The 25,970-nt window shown below is 43.6% G+C and overlaps 2 protein-coding genes across 3 annotated transcripts in view; one reads left to right on the forward strand and one right to left on the reverse strand.

Annotated features, from left to right (window-relative positions):
• Positions 1-23,974, forward strand: part of rbks (ribokinase) — a 34,560-nt gene extending 10,586 nt beyond the window's left edge. Inside the window, exons 3-9 of one of the 2 annotated variants that reach the window (XM_070979184.1) lie at positions 297-429; positions 1,439-1,502; positions 1,982-2,044; positions 3,124-3,288; positions 9,135-9,226; positions 15,078-15,266; positions 23,121-23,974. In XM_070979184.1, coding sequence (XP_070835285.1) covers positions 297-429; positions 1,439-1,502; positions 1,982-2,044; positions 3,124-3,288; positions 9,135-9,226; positions 15,078-15,266; positions 23,121-23,294 — 880 coding nt within the window. In that variant the 3' untranslated portion in view covers positions 23,295-23,974. The remainder of the gene's footprint in view (positions 1-296; positions 430-1,438; positions 1,503-1,981; positions 2,045-3,123; positions 3,289-9,134; positions 9,227-15,077; positions 15,267-23,120) is intronic. The other variant, XM_070979185.1, reaches the window with a different exon arrangement.
• Positions 23,539-25,354, reverse strand: mrpl33 (mitochondrial ribosomal protein L33). The gene is made up of 4 exons (XM_070979186.1): positions 25,220-25,354; positions 24,813-24,831; positions 24,606-24,712; positions 23,539-24,347 (listed from the first exon to the last, which is right to left on the reverse strand). Exons 1-4 carry the CDS (start codon positions 25,239-25,241, stop codon positions 24,298-24,300), a joined length of 198 nt encoding a protein of 65 aa, XP_070835287.1. The 5' UTR covers positions 25,242-25,354; the 3' UTR covers positions 23,539-24,297.
• Between the last annotated feature and the right edge of the window lie 616 nt (positions 25,355-25,970).

Genomic DNA, 25,970 nt, shown 5'->3' on the forward strand with positions numbered 1-25,970 from the left:
TAACCATGGAAAGATTTGGCCCTGAAGGGTTATCTTCACATTTTGACATCTCCCTTTACTTCTAGGTTTCAATGTAGTACACAGTGCCAAATAAGACATTTTCAAAGTCCAATGGAAATTTTTCAAACTTTAATCTGCAGTATGAAGAGACAAAAAAAGAGAATACAAGTTCATAATCCAGGCAAAGCATTCTGGGGGAATCTTGATTTTTTTGTCTCTCAAATCCAGCATGGTGTTTTTGAATATGAATATGTACTCCTTAAAATTTTGCTCATTGCCTTTTTTTTCCCCCTCAGCCAGGCACCAAGGTTGCCCAAAGCTGGGGAAACCATCCATGGTCACAAGTTCTTCATTGGCTTTGGAGGGAAAGGAGCTAACCAGTGCATACAGGCTGCAAGACTTGGCGCCAGAACTGCTATGGTCAGCAAGGTGTGAAACTTTGTTTGCTGCTGCTGTGCTGTAGAGTTTGTGTTCACAGTGTGTTTTCGTTCGGATCCTAGCATGAATGTGTGCATGTCGGTAAAAAGTTCTTTTGCTTGTCCAATGTTTGGCTGATCACAGTCTTACTCAAGGACAAATCATCAGCTACCGTAGTCCAAACAACTAGTTAACAGCTCCCAAAAACCATATAGCTTCGTTCACACTTCAGTCATTTCACCACATCAACTCTCCATGCCTCATTTTGTCTTGATCAATACCGTGCCGCATGCATACGCCCACCCACGCTTGCACGCCTTCAAACAAGCCTATTCCCATACCATGCAACCCCGAGTCTCCAATCAGTAAGCTCAGTGTGGCCTTTCAACCTGAGCACTAAAGCACTGAAGCCCCACCTCTGTCAGAACAAAGAGGCCCAATCGATAACAACCCAGTGCGGGAGGAGCTCTCCGGGCATGGGGAGAACCCAAAAATAGACACCCGGGCTTGTCAAAAACATCCAAGACGGAAGGCCGCTCTTCAAAGAGAATGGGGCCAAGCAGCCAATACCAGCCCAACCCACTATCACAGCCAGCTAGAAGTGCCCGTGTTTTGGCACGTTTTTTGGAAAGCGTGGGTTCGAAGTAGGTGCCTCGGGGCAAGGTGGGGACCCCTTCCACAACCCAAAGTAGCTACAGATGTGGACATCCCTGTGCGGATCAGGGGAAGAGGGAAAGAAAACGAAAGCGAGGTGGGCATGAAGAGGCGTGAAGGTGGGGTTATCGTGTCTTGAAGGCTTGGCGCAGCTGGTCGTGTGTTTGCGCGTGTGTGCGTTTGTTGACTTTGTGTGTTCGTTTTTGCACATTTTCGGCGGCGGCACCATGCCAGTATGCTGGCAGGGCACACGAAAATCCAACCCAACTGAGGTTTGAGTACACCACTTTTCAAAAGTTGCCGCTAACCAAGTCTGACCCTGCTTGACTCTCTTTGTTGTTATCGTTTTGCCTTCAATCTTTTTTAGGTTGGTAAAGACTTCTTTGGAGACAATTACATCCAGAATTTCAAGGACAATAGTGTACACACAGGTAAGATAGAGTGGGTTTTGCATGATATGCCAAATTGGTTGCCATTTCCATGTTGCATGGCAATAAGTTCACATTCAGAACATTTTTGTGTGTGTGTGTGTATTTTGTCTTCTTAGTTACTCAAGGCTTTTGGATGTACGTCTTCTCTTTTGTTATGAGCAATGATTGTTAAACCGGTTAGATTTGTTAAGAATGAAGTTGTTTTTCTAAGGTTGTGCTCAATGCACGCTCTGTATCACACTCAAGGTGTTTGTGGCCTGTCCCCTCATAGCCAAAAAGCAATAACCCGAGCCAAATGCACATCAAACAATTCCTAGAGGTTATTATGACAGTTTTTCAAAGGTGCTTGAAAGTTGGTCTAAATTTTTGGGCTATGCTGTCAAGAAAGCAAAGCAGCGCATTTGTTTTTGCAGGACAGACACAGAATGGATGCTTTTCAAACTCTGTTTTGCACCTTTCTTCTTCTCCCTCTGTCTCAGACTTTGTAGAGCAGACCTCTGTTGCTGCCACAGGAGCTGCCTCCATCATTGTCAATGATGCAGGTAAATGCTTATGCCACCAAGATCCCAGAAGCTCTATGAGTTCTAGAAATGGTCTTGCCGCACACACAACTGAATGCATGTGTGTTGTCGGCACACTCTTCCTTACTACACACACACACACACACACACATTGTACACCCATGTATTCAGTACTGCCATTGACTCACAGCACAAGTGGCTGTAATCACCGGATACACACACACACACACACACACACACACACACACACACACACACACACACACTCACATATACAAAAGCTTAAGTGCACCAACCATGCTGAGTATCCATTGGTTCCAATCTTCTACAATCCAAGACTTTCCTCATGGAGAGCAATTTCTGTCATGTCACATGCAGTCAGGTGATGTCAGACTCCCATGACATTTGGATTCCTTCTTGGATATGCACCTCTTTTCCAGCTTTTAACACAGCCAGGAAAGCTCATTTAACACATTTGTTTCAATTCAAAGAAGAAAGTGGTTAATGAAAGATTGCAATTAAGAAATAATGACCCATAAAGCAACATGCACGTTACATTTTGCATTAGTGTGAAAAGGTAAATTAATTCAAATGTGTTAAGTGCTTTTCACGAAGAAAAATAAACCAAAGAGATGAAATGTAAAAATATTGCTTAATAGTTTACACACGAGGTGGAAAACGTGACGTAAAGATGTAGAGACTTATCAAATAAATCAGAACACGTAAGTACTTTGTCTCCATCTTCTTCTGCAATGGTTTAATGGTGCCCAACTGGGAAATTCTTGATGCATCCAGCTTCTAATATTTACATAACACTAGTGGATGAAACGTTGCATTCATTGCTTTTGCATTTCTTCGGTTACAATTTGCACTACACTCTAGATGAAAACTTCTGTTTCATATTTTCCACTGTCTTGCCCAATGACGTTGATATATTACCCTTCTAGCATAGTGTAAAAATAAAATGTACAGTAAGTCACCACAGGTTCTCACATCACACATCACCAGTTTAGCCCTATTTATGGACTAGAGGGTTCCCATGGATTCTCGAGGCCGTCATACAGTGGCTGTTCACACGTCTCTTTTGGTGTCTCTGGCAGGTGAGAATGCCATTGTGATCGTGGCCGGTGCCAACATGCTGCTGGGTGGTGAGGAGCTGCAGAAAGCTCTTCCAGCCATCAGTCAAGCAAAAGTGCTGGTGTGCCAGCTGGAGATCAGCCCGCAGACATCCTTGCAGGCACTTCGCATGGCTCAGGAGAATAAAGGTCAGTGAGTGTCAGCGAACTGCGTGTGATGGTGCGTCTGTGGCACATGTGCAGGTTCTTCTCCAGTCGGAGAGAAAATGATCCATTCTTAAAGTGGAGGAGGAAAGACATTTTCCAGTGCCATTCTTACATAATATGAAAGAGCTGGTTACATTTGCATTCTGTTAGCTGTGTTTATTGTCACCAGCTGTGGTTGCTTTGGTCTTTCAAGGTTCCTTTGTTTGACCATAGAAGTGACAGGTATTTATTCACATATATAGTAGAAGAGTTCAACTCTTAGATAAAAGACCATTTGGGGCATTTTCAGTGACTGCCTCTTCCTCATCTGTTAACCAAACGTTAAACAACATAACGTGTTTCATGTCGGTTTGTGCGTTGAAAGATCTGTCAAACAACTCGGGATTGTTTGCAGATTATTATCTTTTTTTTAGTTTTTTTCATTTGGATCACATTCTACCTTTAAGTCATACATCAACCTTTCCCATGTCTTCAGCAAAAGTTGCTCTTGAGTGAGAACGAGGGCTGTGGTCAGTGTGGATCCATGGTTCATTCAGTGGATCCCAGTAGTGATGTAAGAAGAATATGTGGCCAAAAAAGTAGCAAAATGTCCACAGAAACTTCTCAAACCACTTCTGCAACATAATCCACTTGTCTGCTGGCCATCTGTGTCCTCAGTATGTTGCAAACCCTCAGATTTTTGCCAAACTATAACTATACAAACTGCTTCTGTCTTAATCCTCATGTACGACCCTGGTTGTTGAACCCGCTTGTCTTTGGCAAGGTGAGCTGCTCTGCCTGAGCTAACCACTGTTAGCATTCAGACAACAAATGGGAAGACAGAAGTTTGCCAGGCTAGCCAATCAACAGGTTGAGATAATGCGGTTCTGACCAGTGCTAGAGTGTAAGGCTGGCGCTCTGACAGATGTAAGCCAATGCATGCAGCAACTCACAAGCTTATCAGCGGAGAGCAAGACGATTTAGATGGAAGCAGTGGATCTTAGGAGAACTCATGTGAATACTGCCAAGCTGTGAATCCAAAAACACCAAAGTCTACATTTTGGGTGAAGAAGCAAACTAGAAAGTTCATTGTCAAAAAACATCCCACTGTAGATACTGTTCCAGGCAGCACTAAAAGCATATTACAAAAGAAACACACTCTTGCTCAATTCAGTACACTCAGAGGTTTTGCTGCTACGTCATTACATGGTCTGGTTATGACTGTTAGCTTTTGGTGGCTAATGTTAGCTGTAGATAATGCCGTATAAGTGAATTGCAACACCACCTATGACACTTTTTGCCTTCAGACATAGTTGAAACTAGCACATTTGAAGGATATCCTCACTTTAAGTGTGGGTTTATGACACATGAACGTCCCTCAGGGTCATTGGTCTTCCTGGTCTGCCTGACAGTGCCATTTTTTAAGCTAGAAAAAACAGGAGGATGAGGAGACACATCTAAATGAAAGTCATGTGACTGTTCTGTTTGTGTTCCACACTGATACGTCCCTCCACTCTTTAGAGAGAGGCTTCCCACTGACTCATATCACTTTATCAAGTAAAGTGTTAGAAGTGGACAAATGTAATATTTTCACAAGTGTTTGCTGTGTCCCCGCTCATGTCTTCACACACATTACTAAAAGCCGACAGGATGCTTGTAGTCCTGCGTTATCAATTTTACATCACCGCCCTCCTGCCATCCCTTCCTCCCTCCACCTTTTTGGTGATATCCAGGTTACAGAGCACATCATCTTTAACGCCGTCCTATTATTAGCAGGCCTTCGCGTCATTCGAGACGTCTGGGGAGCCTCTCGCCCCTGTCATCAGGGCCTGTCGTCGGTAATCGCTTGTCGCCGGCTGCCAGAATGAAAGAGTCGCAGCCGTAACCATGTTGCAGATGGGATACCCAGATGGCCTCGCCGAGCGCCACCCTCTTTCCCCAAGCCCCCCTCCTCACCGTGTCGACCGCACCACAGGATTAGGCTCGGCATGCGGCGCCAGGAGAGAGGCAATGCGAGCAAAGACGCTTGGCAAGGATGCCACCTCGCCGCCGCCGCACCAGAGCATTGCGTAAATGGAGTTCTCTAGAGAGAATGGGTGTTAATGGGTTTGGTGGTGAGGATTTAATGACGCGGGGGTGAAGCGCCGCTCAAATTACGCAAATGTCACCATCAAGCCACACGTACTGTAGATGCCAGCTCTCAGAAACACTTGTCAAGATAACCTATCAAAGAGTTATTTCTCCTTGCGTGTAATTATTGGAGAGGAAAACATATGTATGTACGTAATTCATTGCCATCTACCATTTAATATTGAGAAGTTAATGGAATTAAATTAATTATACGAAGTGAGGAAATGGTAGGAGTTGTGTAGTTTCACTCTTTCTTTCTTCTTCCGTCTTCACCCGTCTTCCTCCCCCTCTTCCTTGTCTGAGCAAGAAGCCGCTTTTATATTTCTCATCAGATGCAATTAGAGCCTCTTAAAGCCCTTTCACATACTCACTGATGACTCATTTCTTTTGTGTGTGTGTGTGTGTGTGTGTGTGTGTGTGTGTGTGTGTGTGTGTGTGTGTGTGTGTGTGCATGCATGTAGAAGTGTGTGTGCGTGCTCGCTGTCTTCTGCTGTTTTCCCTCTGCCCTTGTTTTCCATCCACCTTTCCTCCTAAATCGACCACAGCAACAAACTGCTGTGTTTTTGTGCTTTCTCAAATATCCTGGCTGCTCATCCAGCACATGTGCGACCAGACTTTGAACCTCTGTACAAGAAAAAAAAAAAAAAAAACCCAGAGTCATGACACACACGCACACACACTCTCCTGCCAGACGTGACTCAGTATGCACACATCCCAGTCTTACCACATCTGTCCCAGCAGCTGTGAGCGTGTGTGCATTTGTGCGTGTGCTGGAGTGTATTTGTGCGGTTTCACTAACACCTGGAGAGCAAAACAAAGCAACCTGAGACCGACACACCGGTTAATGTTACGTCCACACTGGCGGCTCCTTGCATCAGAGAGGCAGATTCCTTCATGCATGATTGCATTGGGGATTTCACACAAGCTGCTCTTGTGTGCATATTGATAACCTTCCATCCTCCGCAGTCTTATTGCATGTGTACTGCATGAGCACCGGGCCTGTGCATTTGACATCAGCACGGAAGTGACACGCTTGACGCAAACACAGCGGTCATGCCACAGATAGCGAATGAGGAGGCAGATAGCAGAAGACAACATTGCCCTTCTTACCAGTTCTGTCCACAGCTACACATAATAATATGACTGTTGGTATAACAGTCAGAGTACAGCATGAATAAGCCTTTTACATGCCTCTGATACTTTTTCTATTTATCCTGTTTACATGGCATGCGGCATGTGCTTAAACTCAGTGATGGGTTGTCTGTTAATACCACTGAAGCACTCCACATATTTTATGACAATTACTCCAATTAACAGCGTAATCAAGCTTATGTAATCAGCGCCGAGTAAACATGCGTCCCATTGTTGTAACTAATTTGCATGTTTAACATGCATGTGAGCGTCAATGAAGAACATTGGGAAAATGTGATGAGGTAGAGGCAGAAAAAGCCCTGACTGCTGAGTGTTTGTGAAGGGGATTGGGAGTGAAATGCATTGATTATACTGACAGACAAGACAAGGAGAAAAGGGGTCTAAACTAAACTTTCAAATGAAGTCTAGCTACATAAGCCAAGCACTTTATCCATCCCTCTCCTCTCCCTTGTACCTTTTTATTCCTGGAGAACAGCAGCTCTCTCTCACAGATGTGACAAGAAGCAGTCATATTAAAGTCCAGTCAAAAAGTAATCCTCCTCCGTCCTTCGATGTGTCTGTCCTTCAGGTCAGCCTTCCTTGAGATGATTTGGTGTGAGATGCACGGCACAGTTCACGGAATAAAGAGCACACTCTGTTTTTGCTCTAAAATTGAAACGATTACTCTCAAACAAAGTGAGATAGTAAAAATGGAGGAAGAACACAAGCTATAGAGTACCAATGTCAAATGAGTATAATCAAGAGAGTGAAATAATAGCCATACAAATCATTGCAGGCAGTACACTGCAGTCTGGCCACGTTTCTAAAAAGGGGTAATAATCTGTTTCTTCATGTAGACACAGATATATAAAAGCATCAGATTTGAAAATCCGGGAGGTTTCCCTCAGTGCACAATTCACCACCTCTGTGTCAGAGTAAATGAGTCTTCTCAGTCACTGAAGCTGTAAATGTTTAAACCTTTTTTGATTCTGAGCATCGCTGTGACTGAGTTATACATTGCTTGCATACTGAACATAAAGGTTTTGTATTTGTGACCCATTTTTAAAGATTTCCTTCTCCAGTACGAGCCGGGGGAACTGAGGGTAGAGAAGTCGGTAGCTGGAGTAGTGGAAGCAGCTCATACAGGTGTGAGTGTTTGCAGTCTCAGTGCCAGTGAAACCTTTAAGCTGGCATGATCAGTACTGTTGTGTTGCTAGTGAGCAGTGCAGGAACAAGCGTCTCACTTTGTTGTTTCATCATCCTTTAAGTGGTAAAGATAAGACGTGCAAGAGTTTAAAACGGCATGTTCAGTGACGGAGGAGGTGAGGAACAGAGGACAGACATCTCAGGGATGGAAGCTGAGGTGCAATTGGGCTGACAGACAGAGAGAGAGAGTCAGAGAGAGGCCAGTGTCACTTTTTATGACATGGCTGTGGCTCATGCGGGTATCCATACAGCGTGTGTGTGTGTGTGTTGAAAGAGAGAGACATGATTTCCACTTTTACTCGCGAGCAGCCCAGCATCCACCTCAAAGCGCCAGGTGGCCAAAGCCCTGCACAAACCCACGCAGCTGCTCTCTTATGTGCCCACGCAAACACGAGCGCACACACACACACACACACACACACACACACACATACACACACACACACAGAGCAACTAGGCACACACTTTTGCGCAACAGACTTTGATGTCACCAACGCCGAACATATATTTCCCTCACAAACACACACGCGCGCACACTTGCATGAGGCTTTATTTCATACACAGAGATATCAGAATTAATCGCTTCGTCAAGCTGGGCTTATCCTCACACATACACAGAAATCATGGTATTAGATGCATTAATGCTCTCTGCTCATGAATATGCATAAGACAGTGATGTGCAACACGTACAGAGGATTACTTCTGACAAACACTCTTGCTCTCTCGCGCGCTCTCCCTCTCTTGTGCTCCTCAACATACACAGAAAGGGTCACAACTCATCTCACCCACACACTGACACACATAGCCTATATAGGGTTATATACCTCATGTTGAATCTTTTCCACACTCACAATCCTGAAACCGCAGAGGTTACAGCGTGCCGCAAACAGCCACAGGATGTGAGGCTGTTTCCACCAGCTCTTTCTCCCTCTCTCTCTCTCTCTCTCTCTCTCTCTCTCTCTCTCTCTCTCTCTCTCTCCAGTGTTCTTTTCTCGGGGAATGCTAATTTAATCGTTTAAAATGTGTCTTTTTATAGAAGCTTATCCACTTGAGCTTTGCCTGCGAGAGCAATCCCCAGTGGTAGCCCGCTAGCCTTTGTTCCCATTGAAAGTTTAATTAAGGTAATGCCAGACCTTGACAGTGAAGCTTAGCAAATGGAAAAGAAACATTACACAATTGTAAAATGTGTCACTGAGGGACATTGTCAAAAAATGTATTCTTTTAAAGACAAGCTGACAGCCGTAGCTGGGCGTATTATTCAGAACAATGATTTTTTTTTTTTTGAAACCTTGTCAATGATTGCATGTTATCTTGAGCGACCTGTAAATTATGTTGTTCACTGTGGTCAATAAAACGGATCGCTGCCTGGTTTCTTGTTACAGTAAAGACAATATTCAACCCAGCACCGGCCATTCCTGACTTGGATACAGGTTTCTACAGAGCCTCTGATGTGTTTTGCTGTAATGAGTCTGAGGTGATTGATCACACACACACACACACACACACACACACACACACACACACACACACACACACACACACACACACACACACACACACACACTTGTACACATTTGTACTTCAATCCTTCAGTTGATAATGCATAGTCCCTTACCCTAACCTTTACTACCACAACTAAATGCCTAACCCTAACCTAAACCTAACCTAACACTTAAAACCAAGTCTGAGCCCTCAAACAGCCCTTTGAAGGTCTGTCCAAACAAGAGGACTGGCCTAAATGTCCTCACTTTCCAAATCACAGCAGCATTGATTGCTTCCTCACACAGTCACTGTGGCTTTCTCACACATTCACATACTCACAATAACAGTGGCGCAGTACGAAACCAGTCCTGCGCAGCAACATTGTGGGTTGACCAGCTTTCTGTTCTCACACAGCACATATGCACTTTGTGAGGTTGGGGGCAGATTTACCATTAAAATTCTTGTTTTTTTCAGTTTCATACAGTGGTACACAAGAGCAGGCATAGTGTGTTTAGGCAGCGACGGCTGTCTGAAATGAAGTGCTGTTAGAAGATTTTGCCAGCAGTAGCTATCTAGCTAATTAAGATAATGCTAGCGTCAAAGGTTTGTCTCCAGCTGACATTTTTAAGTGGGGTTTTAAAGATACACTTGATGGCTGTATACACCTATATATGTCATCTGTAACCCCACAAACTAATGCAGACCGCACCTTGAAAGTAACGCATGGCTCCTGCTGTAGATAGGAAGCTAGTTAGCCGGGCATGCTAATGTTTGCAGTATACAACCAGCACACAAACACGCTGTTTGATCCAGTCCTTACGCCTCATATGTTTTTGGTTTTAGACTGGCTGCACCACATTCTTCTAGCTGAATCGGCAAACAAATCATGATTGTTCGAATCAGTTCAAGCTGCAGTTTAAATGTGTCCAGTCAACACCGGGAGACTCGTTGTGCAGCAGAGTCACGTACAGGTAGAAATATTTATTCTCAGCTTCTCTGTGAACGGCCGAGATCAGAGGTTTGAGATGTTATGAGCACCCACACATACACATACCTTTTCAAAGTGATTCAACCGTACCTCCTGGGTCATGACCCCCGCCAGCGCATCAATAACCTCACTGCAGCCTACAGCGATACATGTAAACCCTCTGGCATGAAGAGGGAAACAAGTATCTCACCACCTTTTTACGGTAAAACCTCGTGTCATGGCGCCTCATGTTTTGACTGTCAGGTGATGACAGATGAGTGACGGGGGCCGGGGATAGATGGGAATCGTAGTAAAAACAACAAAGCAGATGTGCACTTTGGCTGAGTCAGCCGCCCCCTTGGGGATAAAGTGGATGCGAGTTTGCCTCAGAGCCTCTATTTGATGTGGTGATGCAGGGCGGAGAGAGGCTGAAGCCAGGTGTGGGGACATGAAAGGGAGAGTTGACGAAAGCGCAACATGTCTTCTCTCTTTTTCTTTTTTTTTAAAGAGTGTCAGGTCATGGAGGTACAGTCATGTTATATATTATGCAGTATGCAGGGGTGGAAAAAACACTAACGTCTCTGGGTGGGATATATTGGTGGTGACATAGAATAAGCTAATTAAAATGAATTCAAAGTAAAAAGGCACTGAGTCAACAAGCATTCTGAGATTTAATGGAAAAGGAAAAGGGAACAACGTGTTGACATGGCAAATTTAGGAATGTGAAACAGTTTACAGAAGCATTTGTCATTCTATGATTTAAAGTTCTTAAACTCAGTAAATTGCTGCTTACAGTAACTATCTCTGCTCTACTTGAGTAGCTTTATGTAAACAGACTTTTAGAAGAGCAATTGGAAACAAAGGGGAATCTGACAGCAGTGCAGCCCAAAGGCAAAATACTCTATAGAAGAAGAGCAAAGCTTATTCCCAGTCAGTGCAGTAAGCTGAAATCGCTGAATGGTATCAGATTTTAAGAGGTAGATTCTGACCTCTTGCTTTATTCATAGTTTAGATTTAAAATGAATGTAATTCTTCAGTTTTGCCTCAAAACTGCTCACAGTTGTAAATCTTGTTCTTATAAGTGAGGAGCTGTGTTTGATGTTGGTCCCTTTTTCTTTTACCTGCTGTATATGCAATCATATTTGAAACCTTCTTTTTAAATCTACTAATGTTTAATTTTGCATTGTTTGTCCTGTCATTTAAGGGTTACACATTTTTGAACTGCAGATGATGACTAAGCATGAGAAAAATGACCCTGCACACTTTAATGCTTTATGACATGATGCTAAAACGACCCCGACTCCTAAAAAGTTGGGACGCTGTGTGAAACATAAATAAAGCAGAATGTGATGACTTGCTTATTCTTTTTTACATGTGCAAAGACAATATATTTAATGTTTTATCTCATCAACTTGAGTAACAACAGCTGAGTTTGACGATTGCATTCTGTTCTTATTTAGGTTTTACGTAGTGTCCCAACTTGTTTGGGACTGGGGTCATAAACACATCATTTACAGCATTATCGCTAAATGTATGCAAAGAAAATACAGCAGTGTAAAAAAGATTTTGCCGAGACGTACCAATCCTCTAAATATACCGATGTATAAGATAAAGTTACTCATTTACAGGAACAAGGGTTACACATCCCGTCAGTAAGAAGAGATACTGAGGTGAGAAAATCAAAAACAAACACTTGAATTGCAAATCTAAACTTTAAAGCAGAAGTGAAACGCTCCCCATCAAAAACGTAAACACACAAAATGACTGTAATGACAGCACATTATTTCCGCCCTTTGGCGATGTGCCTAAACATATACGTTCTTGCAAATACACCCACCATGTCAACAGCTTTATACTGCATTTGCTTTAAAAGTAGGTGCGCACTGTGCGTGTGTGTGTTTGTGGATGTGTTGTGGGGACATAAATCTGTTTACACAGTCACATAGTGGGGACTCGTCCTCTTTATGAGGACGTAAATCATTCAATTCAAGGGTGGAGACTTGGTTCAAGGAAGGTTAAGATTAGGTTAAGGAGTGAGGGTTTGGGTACGTGTCCAGGAAATGAATGTAAGTCTATGGAATGTCCCCAAAAGTGATGGAAAGATGTCTGTGTATGTGTGTGTATGCTTATCACACACACACATATACACACAGACAGCAAGAGAGACATAATTCAACTTTCTCATATTCTTGTACACAGAGGGAGGTAGATTGATTCCCTGCCCTGGTGTGAAGCTGATGACTAACAAAACAGCTCTTTTTCTCTCTTGGCATCCGACAGCACCGGGGTGGCTGCGGGCTCTGAAAGCACAGATACACGCTGCGGTTTATTTTTGAACTGTCCAAGGTCATTGTTCACTTTGACAGATCACAAAAGCAGGGGGGATCGGATCCTCAGACCCCCATTCAGCGCGAGCGTGAGCCGCGCCTTGACCCTCCTGTGTGGGGTTACGGCTGGCACACATACTGTCCTGTGTACGTGTTTGTGTGTGGTCTCACTGTACCATGCTCCAGCTGGGGGGTGGGGTGGGGGGGCTTAAGGAAGACAAAGTGCAGGCCCTCTTTGATCCTCAGCCCACATAGTACGCTGAAGTGCTTTACAGTGAGGGGAATTATCTTTGATGTCCACCTGACGACCTCACGTGCCAAAGTGGATTCACGTTTCTATCGTGCAGATCCGAGAGGGATCTCGCACATAGAAGCATGAGAGCGGCACAAAGTCGCCGGGAATGTTCTTTAATGTGCGTATGTTTTCCACACTGCTACTGCTTTTAGAGCAACATGATTACAGACCTCTAATTGCTGCAGCAAATTAAAGGGGAAGTCGTCCATAAGACACTTCATTGAGTTCACGAGGAACACGATTTGTTTTTCTAACACTTGAATTTTTCCACGTGGTTTTGCGAATAAAAAGTGATCCTTGAAAGGTTTGAACAGTTTATTTCCTCTTGGTTAAAATAGGATAAAAGTTGAACCCTAACTAATAAGTGTAACATAACTTATGCTTCATTTCTAATTTGATTTAAACCAGCAATTTCTTGCTTATGTGCAAGTGTGTTTTTTTTTTTATTATTATTATTATTATGGCAATCCAGTGATAAAGTATTTGTTATGTTATGCTACCCAGAGACAGCAAGTGACTAACAAGAAAACATGGGTGTGCAGTGAACACCCATGCAAGTTTTCAGTGAACCATTGGAGACCAAAAAAAGCAAACGCAAAACAAAATTTAGTACATTAGCAGGAGTATAAATAGATGTTCTACCATATACTGAGTGCATGTGTAGGTCTGCGTCTATCAGTCTGTGTGTGGAGGTGTGTAAGGGTTGAGAGGGGAGAGAGAGCGAGGGAGAAAAAGCAAACGATCAGCACATCAATTCAATCTGCAAAATGATATACTTCTATTTTTGCACTCCAAGTCTCACATAACCCACTAAAAAAAACTACCTGAATCAATCTGGGCAACACCTGACGGGGAGTTTAGCAGTGCATCGCCACACAGTGTGTGGTTAGACCTGAGATTCATCTCAAATAACGTTCAAATAAGCAAATAATGATGTCAAACTGTAACTTATTAACAGCAACTTAAATGTAAGTTTACTGTTACCTCAAATACAGAGATGCTGAAAAGAAGACAGCACATGGTAGCATTTTGACCATCAGCAGCTATGTATGTTGTCACGCTGCTCACATGGAAAAAAAGACACATGCTTGCAGACACGTTTCATAGCGATCAGCACAGAAACTTGTGCTAATATGAGGTGTCTGTATTGTGAGGTATGGACATGTGCACCATGTATGTAGAGTTTAAAGAGAAAAAATTAGCTTATTTAATTAATTTAAGCTCTTGAAAACTGAGCCAAAGCCCTTATTTTAAGGCTAAGGATTGATTGCATGCCAAGGAAGGCTGAGCAAGCAATTTTAGCCAGTTGATTAAAAATGGGCATGAACCATCAAAATATTTCAAATGAAAATAAATAGAATTACCGACAGCATGTGTGATAGCGTTTAATCTTTGAAGGGCTGGTGTCACATAAACTCGATGTCTCATGAATTCCTCAGAATGCTCTCTCAAGCCTCAGCTATGCCTCAGATGATCTTGCCGTGCCGTTGCCTTTCAACGCCGGAGAACAACGCTGTGGCTCATCCGTATCAAAGGTGCCACTTACTCTGGAGAGCGCTGCTGTGGTTCTGACTTTCCCTGAAGTTCCTCAAGCATCAGCTGCAGAGTCTTGCTTTGTCACTGTTTAGTCATTTTGGAGCCAGATGAAGCAGCACAGTCAAGAGGATCTACTCTTTGAAAACGCTTGGCCCGCAGACTGCTGACGGATCCAGCAAATCCTTAACAGACTGAATGTGTTTTATGAGTCTGACCACGGTCAGCGTGTAATTAAGAGCTGAGTCATCCCCAAATTGTTAATACAAAACAGTAAACTATAGCAAGTAAGTAAAAGCCTTGTAAAACACTACTAATTAGGGCCATAATAAGTTGCTGTGATGAACTTAAGTGTGTTCAGTAGACAGATAAACCATTTAGATTTAGGCAAACAGTGATCAAGTCTTGCATGTTCTACGCTGTCCTTGATACTGGGTTTTCCTCTTGGGGATTTTCCATAATGCAGCCCTTTATTTATCCTCCCTGTATCCCACACTCGTGCTGGTTTTGCCCTATCTTTAATTTTAATTCCTAACCTCTGATTAACTGACCTAGAAAAGAAAAAAAAGAAAAGACTGGTTGAGAAGAAGCAGCATCCCGTCATCATCATCATCTTGTGCTAAGTGAGCTGAGTGCTTAAGTGAGGAGTGTGTTCTGGGATTGCACAGCGCCGTGTGTCTGCAGTGTCATGCCTCCGCTCCTCTGCTGTGTCTCCGCACAGGCCGAGCTGCTCACTGCTTCCTCAGTGGCTGATGTGGAGGAGGCACGTCGGGCTGCTCAGGAGCTGCAGAAGCGAGGCTGCGGGTCAGTCATCATTACTCTGGGACCCCAAGGCTGTGTGGTGCTCAAGGCGCAGGAGTCCATCTCAAAGCACGTTCCGACCACTGCGGTCGCAGCCAAGGACACTACGGTAAGTATGAACATGTGTGTTTGTGTAAACTGGTTGTTATTTTTTTAGTTGTTCACTTTATCATTTTAGTCCATGAAACATCGAAAGATAGTGGAAAAAAACATCACAGTCCCCCCAGAGCCCAAGGTGGTGTCTTTGTCCCTCCAACATCCCACAGCCCAAACATGCTCAATCCACCATTAGTGATGTGTTGGTCGCAAGCGAAACGGCTCTTGGAGCCGGCTCCTGCCGGGGAGCCGCTTTGGGTTTTTTTTGTTTTTTTCTCGACTTTTTTTCCGTTCAAGCCGCGCTTGATTGATCAACTACATGATGTGTGGTGGCTCCAGTGTGTACACACTGAGCAGGAGGGGGAGGAGTGGGGGTTACAGACAGCGCACGTGCACACACACACACACACACACACACACAAAGAGCCACGACAGACAAAACGCTGGAAAGGTGAGAAAATGAGTGACTGCAGGAAATGCAGTAAAATTAGATGTGAAGTATGTTTTGTGCATTAGTAATTAATTTTACACATCATTTTACATTATTTTGATAATAAATGAATTTAAGCAGCAAAGATCTGAGGAGCCACTTGGGAGCCGACAGAGCCGGCTCTTTTATGAGAGCCGAGCTGTGAGAACCGGCTCTCTTAAAAGAGCCAAATTTCCCATCACTATCCACCATGAACTTAGCTTGAACCAGAGAATGTTTAGCACGGTTAGCCAAGCCAGAAGCAACAGCTCTAGAGACAGCAATGCTGATTGGTCGGTCCAGACTATAATATATTATAGTATAATATAATTCATGTTTCCCAGAGGATAAATCTACTGACTCTGATGATCCACTGACTTTTTCCTCAGCACCAACCATGAGTTTATCACATCTTTTTTAGTGAATTGTGAATTTTTCTTGACAAATTGCAGTTGCTTTTGTAATTCATTAACTTTTCATTTAGGGCCATCATAAGGTCATTTTTTAAATTTGTCCAATACTTTGGAATCAAGCTGTTTTGATCATTTAGTCATTTTTCATGCGAACTTACCATAAAATTTAGTTCCTCAGTTTTGAGCAATTGCTGTTTTTTCTGACTTACATAATAGTAAATCAATACTTTTGGGGGTTTTTTTGAAGCTGTACTCAAAATTAGTATCGGGAAAATTCCACAGTAGATACACTTGGAGGAATTTCTTTTAAACGCGTCCTTCACAGCAATAACAGGGGAACAGATTCTTTGACAGGAAATCCTCTGTTCCATAACAAAGCATTGTCCCACGTAACTCTTCGTCTGCCCATTCATCACCATCGAGTGAACTCCTGGCACTCTGAGCTCTTTGTGGGGCTTCAGATCTGTCTGTTGCTCAAGTGGAACAGTTTAAGATCTTTAGGGATGTGGTGACCAGTGTTTCCTCTCCCTGATTCTAATCTTTTGTAGAGACCAGCGTCGCTTGACTCATTTCACACCGGTCGTGGCTTGCTGACGTCACAGGAGCCTCGGCTAGATGTTTGTGCTTCCTGTCTCTGAGCTGTTCGTCGGGCATGTGCTCTGCCGAGCAAATACGTCATCGCACAGAGGTGTTACTCACCTCTTTGTGCACACGAGGTTTTATTAAAGCCTTTTAATTGTTTGTGTAATGGATTCTTCTACTGCATAGTTCCCTGAGGTACTTTTACTGTGCAATAATTTCCAAATGCTGCTCAGAGCATAACAAGTGAGTAGGTATTTTACAGGAAACCCACATCAGATCGTGTGAAATTGAGGGCAAAGACCCTCCAGAGGAGCCTGAACAGAGCAGCAGCTTGTTCCAGGTCGCTTTGGCCTTTCAGGAACAAAGGTCTGGCTTCCTTGAATGCTGTGTGACCTCCTCCGTGCCCCCGCATTTCCAAGCAGACACAAATAACTTACCTTATTCACCAGCATCAGTCTCCCTGTTTCCGAGTAGCCCCCAGGAGAACTTACCCCATCCCTCCCCCCTCTCCAGTGACTCACCTCTTGGGCCTGCATCAGTCAGCAGAAAGCTGTGGTCGGGCCTGCATGCCCCCCCGTACACACTCTCTTTCACCCTGCCCCCCCCCCACCCTTCTGTTCTTTGATGGGCCCATAAATTCTGGAGTGTTAAACTCTTTTGGACATCATAATCCCTCTTCCAGTAAGGCTTTTTTTTTACTGGAGAGAGGAAAAACAACAGGTTGTTATCAAGATCATTATTCACTTCTCTGAGCCTGTTCTGGTAACACAGGCCTCTTTAGTTATGGTTACCTCTTGTGTTATTACAGCTTTGATTATGCGTGTGTGCTTTCTCTGTAGCTGTAGTGACAGAAATGCTTTTGAAAGACTGCGCTCTGAACTTGCCAACACCAGGATCTGTCTTGCTGTGACGCTTCAGTTTTGCTGGTATCGGACTGTGAATCGGGGCCGTATTCTAGGCTGCGATTCTTCAGTATCAACACAGTGAGTCACTTGCGGTTTCTCACTATTTTAGCTAGGCTACTGTTCAGTTGGGCGCCATGGGGGCCCTGAACCCGCTGCAAATAAGAGCAAACACAAAATCACCTTTCACCGTTTTCATTTGCGTTTCGTCACTTTGTTCCGACTTGTCCCAGGAGCGTTCCTCTTCGATTGATCTGGCTCCGTTAATGATACGGCTGCTAAATCGCTCCGCTTTCTCCTGGCTACAACTATTTCATCATCTGCTCCTCCTGCAGCTGTCTGAATAACACATTTTCACAGCACAAGCAATTATGGGCTGAGTCAGGGTCGGGAGTCTGGATGACAAAGCAGATCCACTCATCTCTGGGTCTCCCCCATCCCTCCTGCTTCATCCAGTCGCCTCTCTTTTGTCTTAAATTGAGTGCAGGCTTCCCTTGCTGAGATCAGAGCCTTGGCTGTTTTGTGTGGACAGTTAGATGAGTCTATAGCACACACACACACAAACACACACAGTGCCTTCCAGCCTCAGCAGGACTTGGGTGGCCTTGGTTTCCACTGCTCCGGGAGGTCCACTGTGTAGGGCGAAAGGTAGACAGCGCTGTCTAAACCAGACATTACAGCTGAACGGCGGGTCTGGACAATCAAATTACTCCCAGTCTTCTCCTGTGAGTGGAGACGCGTAAGGACCAATTGCATGATTCCTTCCTGGAAGCCGAAGGTAAGGGAATACCTCCTGAGCGGTGCTTTCCCTCAACCCTGCAGACTGTGGGTCAGCATGACACAATGAGAAAACTGCCACATCACCACCTTCTAATGGACTGCACATGCCACAGCAGCAGCTGTTCGGCAACCCAGATGTTGGGCCAGTCCTCTGCCGGTGCAGTCATGTCGCTCAGCGCTGTGCACAAGAGTGAAAGAGGATTAAGACAAAGCACTGCGGATGGATCAAAGATGCGAGAGCCCTAATTGGTCCAATTAAATGTGCTTTTTGATGTCCGCATCTTCCTCCCTCTATGCTTCAGACGAGTAGTCCGCGGCTGTTTGCGAGTGTTACTGGAAGCTTCCGGACGTGGAAGCCACTGTGAGTCATCGCTGCCCCTCAGTTGGTCTTTGCTCTCCCCGGGGTGCCTTTCATTGACAAAGGCTGGAGGCTTCAGGAGTTAACGGCACACAGCTCCATCTGTCATATCAGGGTGGGAGTCAAGATCACAGGAGGCCTCGGGGTGAGAAACACAGTCACAGGTTCTGGAGGCTCAAATGGCTCAGTGTGCGCAGCAGACTCTGAACATGAAAGATGTGCAGTGTGGAGCCCGTTATGGATCTGCGTGTTCTATGGGGTTTTTTGTATGTCTTTGGTGCTTCGTTTTCATTGCTGCGGTGTCTCTGCACTGTACTTTACAAAGATCACTTGTCAATCAAAGCGTGTGGGCACTACTGTTGTCTTTGTCCTTGGATTTTCTGTTGATGGACTTCTGAGTTTGTGTATGCACTCCTTTGTTTGTCTGTACAGCCATGGCAGCTATTGCTGCTTGTGTTAACTATTCAGTGTTTCTTCTATTTATTCCAAACACACCACTCATGCTGTTGTCAGAGGCATTAAAAAAAGGTCACTTCCCTGCAGTTTGTCAGCGAAAGCCTATCAGATACAAAAGTGTTGGTAACAGCAAATGGAAAGCTTTCAATGGCTATAGGTTTGTCACTGTTGTGTTAAATCGACTGAGGATGACTCACTCTAATGTAATAATATTTTAATCTGTCCTAAATGAAAGGAAAATGCTTTTGATAGAATGAATTAAACCGAACCGAAAACTCTAAAAGTTCTCAGGGAGATGTTTGGAAGTGCTTGTATCACGTCGTGTTCACACAAAGCAAAAATGTCCACCGGCTCTCTGATCGCAAGCTTTTATTGCAGCGTCACACAAAACACACTTGTGAAACCATACTTTGTTCATTTGGCAAGCTTCTCGCAGACACACCTGCCATCCTAATTTCAAACTTCAGTCTGAGCACCAGAGGAGAACAGGCAGAGAAGCGGCTCGGAGATCGAGACACAGCGGACGGAGACGACTAGTAAGAGCATCAAGGCTCATCCGCGGCAAGCACTTGTGTCACTTGATTGACAGGCCTCCAGATCTAACCTTCACCAAATTGTGTCGAGGGCAGCGGTGGCGGGGCTGAAGGGGGTAGCGCTTGTCAGCCTCGTTGAGTTTCATTCACTGGATCCACTCGCGACGCATGCCAGTCTCAGGGAAGGAGACGTTGTTAATAAGGCGGTAGAGAGGCTGGATGGTGGCTCCTCAAGTTCAGATTGAAACACATTTTAGCATCTTTGAACTTGTTGTTTTGGTTTGCTGTTTAGGTTCAGTCTCACTGCTCTCACAAGTTTAGTTTCCAGATGCAGTGTGCAGCTGTTTGCTGTCTGATGCATATATAGGCAACCTTGCTCATCTTCATGAACTTTGAAGATGATAATATGTCAGTATTGAAAAAAAAATCAGGCATTGCAGGTTTAATACGGTTCACTAAAACAAAGCAGGAGCACATCCTGCTCCTCACAAAGCTTGTTTTAGCAGGAAATGGACATGGAATAATAACATCAAATACACATATTCAGCTGGACAGAAATATACTGCAGTACAGTACAGAGGGAAAGACAGGTCGTGATAATTAGAATTGTATCGATGTTATTTAATTAGATAGACTTAATACCTAATTATGTAGAATTTATATTTAACTATTGAATGCTTGATGTTAAACTCAGCATTTGGTTTGAAAACCATCTGAATTTATGTTATTTGAATCCCCCTCTTTAAAATTAAAAAGAATTTTCCTTTGTACAACATCAAAACCTTTTTTCAGGCCATAAATCCAGATAGAATATTCAAGTGTGCGCTGCCTTAGATCATACGATCATATGATCTTAATAGTAACTGTAAAAGATCTGATCAGTTCCATTCAGGTGAAATCAGTTATCCTGGGTTGCTCACATTTTCAGTTTTTGTTCACCAGTCCAGTTTAAGTGGTTTTGTTTTTTTCTCTTGCCTTGAATTATTAGGTCCAACAAACGGCCAATTGAGGGAATTTAGACACATCCAGTTCAAAACAGTGGTTTTCAAAGTAAAATGTTTCAGTGCTACAAATTAAGTTTTTAGTAAATATTAAACTTACTAAGTTGCTGATGAGATTCAAATCTTTGTAGCCGTTTCTCTCTCTCTGTCTCTCTTTTGTAATACGGACACTGATCTCCTCCAGACTCAAGTCAGCCCATTTAAATACCTCCTCACTCTCATTTCATTTGTATAAAATTAAAATATTGTCGAAATGCAAATACCATCTATGGGGTTTTTCCCCACCCTGAATAAATAATAATTAATATTTCATTGTATTTTCATGATGCTATTAGTCAGATTTTAACTGTCATCACAGGTTTAGCCTTTAATACCAGTATTAGCTCTCAGAAACGTGTTTCGGCCTCACCCTGTGTTCGTCTGACTAGACTAAGGTGGTTGTCCTGGCAGAGATTTGATCATAGATTAGTCGACTGGTGAAAAATGAAGAGGCATGTTCAAAAACAATGATGTGTCTTCTTGGCTGTAAAGACCATAATGTTTTATTTTCCATGACCTAATGGAGTTGAAACTGACCCCCTCACTGTTCTGTGCTCCACTGGTCATCAGCTCCCAAGCATCAACCCTGACTCGAGTGTGCTGTTATTGTTTCAACCGCGATGTGTGAACTGGGAGATGGGCCAGAGCCAAACCAGTGGGACTGCTTCACCAAAGCCTTAATTCCAAACGCTGGCTGTATTGTAGCCCAGCCCAGCTACCAGACAGGAGACATAAACACACCATGGCTTTAAACATGGAAATCCACCAGGCCTGTGAAATGTCTGAGCGCTGATCTCACTCTTTCCAGCATCTCTCCAGGAGTCACACCAGTGGCATGCACCGCGGTGGGGGTGGGGTGCAATAATGACCTTTCAAATGTCAAATCAGATCACTTTTTTTTTCACTCATATTTATCATCTGGTTCATCAAAGAACGCTTTAGGTGCTTGTGACAAAATCCATGTTGTCTGGGCTGTGCCCTCCAGCTGCCCCGCTTGCCGCGGACCCTGTTTGGCCCTCTCTGTTCCGAGCGCCCTGTCCATGACAGGCCACGGCCCTCTGCCCGGCTAGGATCAGGGTTAGGGTTTTTGTTTTTTGCCCCATGTCACTGAATCATCCCAGCACCACCGACAGCCTTCCCCCCGACAAAAGGCTGACTTTGAGGTTGGGGGGTGGCTGGTGTTAGGGGGTGGGGGGGTTGGGGGGGGTTACAGAGGTGCTCAGAGAGAGTGCAATGAACTCCATTGAGAGCCACAGTGATGAGTAATGGAGCGGGCTTGTGAGAACCAGCGTCAGGGGGCCATTTGTGGTTAAACATGAGCGTGTCGCCACATACCATTGTGCCTTTTCCCATCAGTGAGCCCCCCCCCCCCCCCCCCCCCCCCCCCAACACACACACACACACACACACACCTCCCCCGGCATCCCGTTCCAACCAACCCCCTCCAGGGCGTAGACAGCACATTCCATCTCTATCAATAGATGAGGAGAAAAAATGGGTGATTTTTCTGTTCAAAGATAACCAAATCCAGAGCTGCTGGCAGCTACGGTGAAGCCGCTGATGAGTGATTACAGCAGCTATGTGCCGTTCAGCTGACTTTGAAAAGCAATTAGTGTACTCAGTGGGGGTTTTTTGTTTGTTTGTTTTCCAGCTTTTTGATTAGAAAGTTGTTTCAGAAGTAGCAAATAGAAATAACAGTTCATTTGTCCATTATCAACAGTTTGGGGGGTTATGCAGGATAATGTCATTTTTCAAATCCATCAGTCTCTTGAACAGATAATGAGGCACCTAATTATGCACACGTTGTCTCTCCTTGAAGGTCAGTGAATAAGATTTGGCTTTTCTAAATATTAAAGGATGCCATGGAGCGATCATTCTGTATTTAAGGCGTTTCATGAGCTCATTACATCTAATTTACCATCATGCTGGCATTAGGAGGAGGAGGTCTGCGTGAGTGGGATTTAAGGCCATAATACAGATGTTTGTCTGAAAGTGCTGACTGAGACACTTTCACACAAGGTCACATTTTCAGTAACTAGTTTCAAAGTAGCTGTCAGGGTGCAACACAAGACTTGGAAAAACAGCTGACAAATGCCATAGCACCCCCTACTGTTTACAGCTCACTGAGTTAACCAGCCCATCTTTTCATTTCTCTTCAAAACATAGTGTGAAAACGTATAAACAGTAAAGCGAATAAGTCATACAGTTTTTACATGGATCAGCGTTTGTCTCTCTGCTCCTCACATGCTCGGCCTTTTCATTCTGTTGAGTGGAGCGCTGTTGAACCACAGGTGAAATTTAATAACGCACCGCTGTAATATTGTTTCTTCCCAGGGTGCTGGAGACAGCTTTATTGGCGCGCTGGCATTTTACATGGCTCATTATCCCACAATGCCTCTGGAGGAGATGGTCCACAGAGCCAATCAGGTGGCAGGAGTGAGCGTGCAGGCGGTCGGCACACAGACGTCTTACCCCTTCAGAAAGGACCTGCCGGCTGAACTGTTCTGAGAGCAGCAAACCAGCATGAAGAATGTTTAGATGCACCACATCTGACAGGGGTCTTATGAAATGAGCTGCTTTTGAGAAATCTGAGAATGAACAATTTTATGAAACTGCTGATGATTGATAATGATGTAACTGACACTACCTTGACTGTATCGCTTATATAAATAATGTTGAAGAGTTGATAAAGAGTTAAATGAAGAGCCAATATGATGACAAGTCAACTTACAACAGACCACTACTCATTTTTCAACTTTTTTTAATCTCAATAATTTTAAATGGTAAATGGACTGCATTTATAAAGCACTCACATTCACCCATTCTCTCTCTCTCTCTCTCACACACACACACACACACACACACACACACACACACACACACACACACAGTGTTCAGTATCCTGCCCAAAGACACTTCCATGTGCAGACTGGAGCAGCCGCAGATGAGCTCCCACCTTCTGATCAGTGGAGGATCTGCTCTCCCTCTTCAGCCACAAACTGTTAAAGACTTGGAAAGCGTCTAACGTGTGACTTGTATGGTACATAATTTACTTAATTGATTTAATAACCCCAAATAGATCATATTTCACAAACACTTTAATTACAGGTGCATGGTTTCAATAGAGAGTTGTACAACATTTGAATCACTGAGTCATCATCATTGATACTAGAACTGTTAAATAACAACTCAATGTGTTATTCTCTGATTGAACAGCTTTAGATCAGCTACTGTGGCCCAAATAAATAACATCATTTTTATACATGAGCAGAAGTTTGTATGAAATGGTGTTAATCAAGACTTTGTTAGGCTGAGTCGGGGTCTGCGTCACGCTGAACTGATGCAGTGGACAGAGTAGAAACCTTTTGACGGATTCAAGAAGAAATCCTGGAAAACGAGTCAGCCCGCCAAACAAACGCGGACTGTGGAAACACCTCGTACGATCCCCGACAATACAGACTGTCTGTTTAAACCTCACAGGTTTATGTTGTCCATATGTTTTGGTGCGCTGTTACACCGATTTGATCTTCTTCTTCTCGAAGAATAAGACGTGCTTGTTCACTGCAAAGACAGACATGTAATAGATAAAAAAGTTAACATATAAACAATGAAAATGGAGAATGGGTGGAGTTATGAGAGCTTGCAGATGATGTGATTTAGTCAGGGAACTGTCCCTTTTTGTGAGATAACAAGTAACTCCCAGTGTTCATCACCTGGCAGGTAGTATGTTAAACACTGGAAAAAAAATAAATAAATAAATATATATTATTATTATTAATTTTTTTGAATATATTGCATGAATAGCTGCTCATAGCTCACCAAATGGATCATGTTTGCGCAGCACCAGTTTGTCTTTCAGACGGCTCCTCTTCGTGACGAAGAAGTAGCCTGTCCCTGCAGCGCTCAACATCTGCACCAGGACGGCCCTGATGGAAGACAACATCAGTGATCGCATGTCCACCTGGACACTGCATGTACTATTATGACAGAGCTTTCATTAGAATCATTCCAGTGGCTTCTACTTACTTTGATTTTGCCTTGGCCACTGAAAAATAAAAACAGCAGAGAATGCGTATTAGAATCAGGCAGGTTAACACGATGACTGAATGTATTTACTAAGTAAACAGGCTAATAGGTTAGCTTTAGCTACGAGCTAAAGCTAGCCGCTAAATACACACCAATAAACGCTAAACGTGACAACATGTGGAAATTCACAACACTTTAAGTTGAAACCATGAAAACTGTTCATAGTTTAAAAAAAATACAAAAACAAGTAAGTAGAAGCAGAATGTCGATGTCGCGTGAGATAGTGTGGACTAACGCCGGGGCGCTAGCAGCTAACCGTGCTAAATTAAAGCTAACGAACATTTGAGACAGGCCTGCGTATGTACACCACTCTTTAAAAGACTACATACAGTGATTAAAATACTCACAATTGGCGGTGGTAAGAAACATTTCGTAGACCACAAACCCCAGCCCGAAGACAGTATTAAAACATAACGTTAGCTAAGGTAAGTCACATTGAGAAGTCTGGACGTCCGGTTTCACAAGCACTTCCGGGTCTCCTTAAAGGGATAGTTCAGCTGAGCTGTGTGACCAGGAGTCATCAAAACCTGCAATGTTAAATCCTAAATTTTTCAGACGAGTGATACAGTGACCAACACATATTATAATTCAAAAATTATTAGAGGTATATTGTATATTGTCCATACCTTATTAAGAATATGTTACCGACATAACAACAGCTTTTGCTAGATAGCTGTCAACAAGTTAAGACAAAAATGCAACAATAGAGCAAAACAAAATGAAAAATAAATGATTTAGGGGCCAACCAGAAGGAGACAAATATCAGACAGTTAATAATTATAGACACTGTACAATGCATATGGACAGAGTCAAACACACAGCATAATCACGCTGTAGAGTATGGGCTTAAACAAAATATTGTGGATTATGATGAGATGTTTGTGAGCATTGGTTCTGGATTTTATCTGTTTTTCCTATATTCTAATAAAAACACTGGGATAGTTTTAACCAGTAATTTTAATATGCAATAGCATGTTGGTCGAAGACAGCTGGTCAGGAACTAGTTAAGCCATAGTTGTTCTTTGCCTGCTGCACCAAACGAGCCCATCTCCACAGAACACATTCATCACTTTTTATACAGGAAATTCAGATATTCTC

The sequence above is a fragment of the Chaetodon trifascialis genome, chromosome 14 (genome assembly GCF_039877785.1).
Source record: "Chaetodon trifascialis isolate fChaTrf1 chromosome 14, fChaTrf1.hap1, whole genome shotgun sequence".
NCBI classification, from domain to species: Eukaryota; Metazoa; Chordata; class Actinopteri; order Chaetodontiformes; family Chaetodontidae; genus Chaetodon; species Chaetodon trifascialis.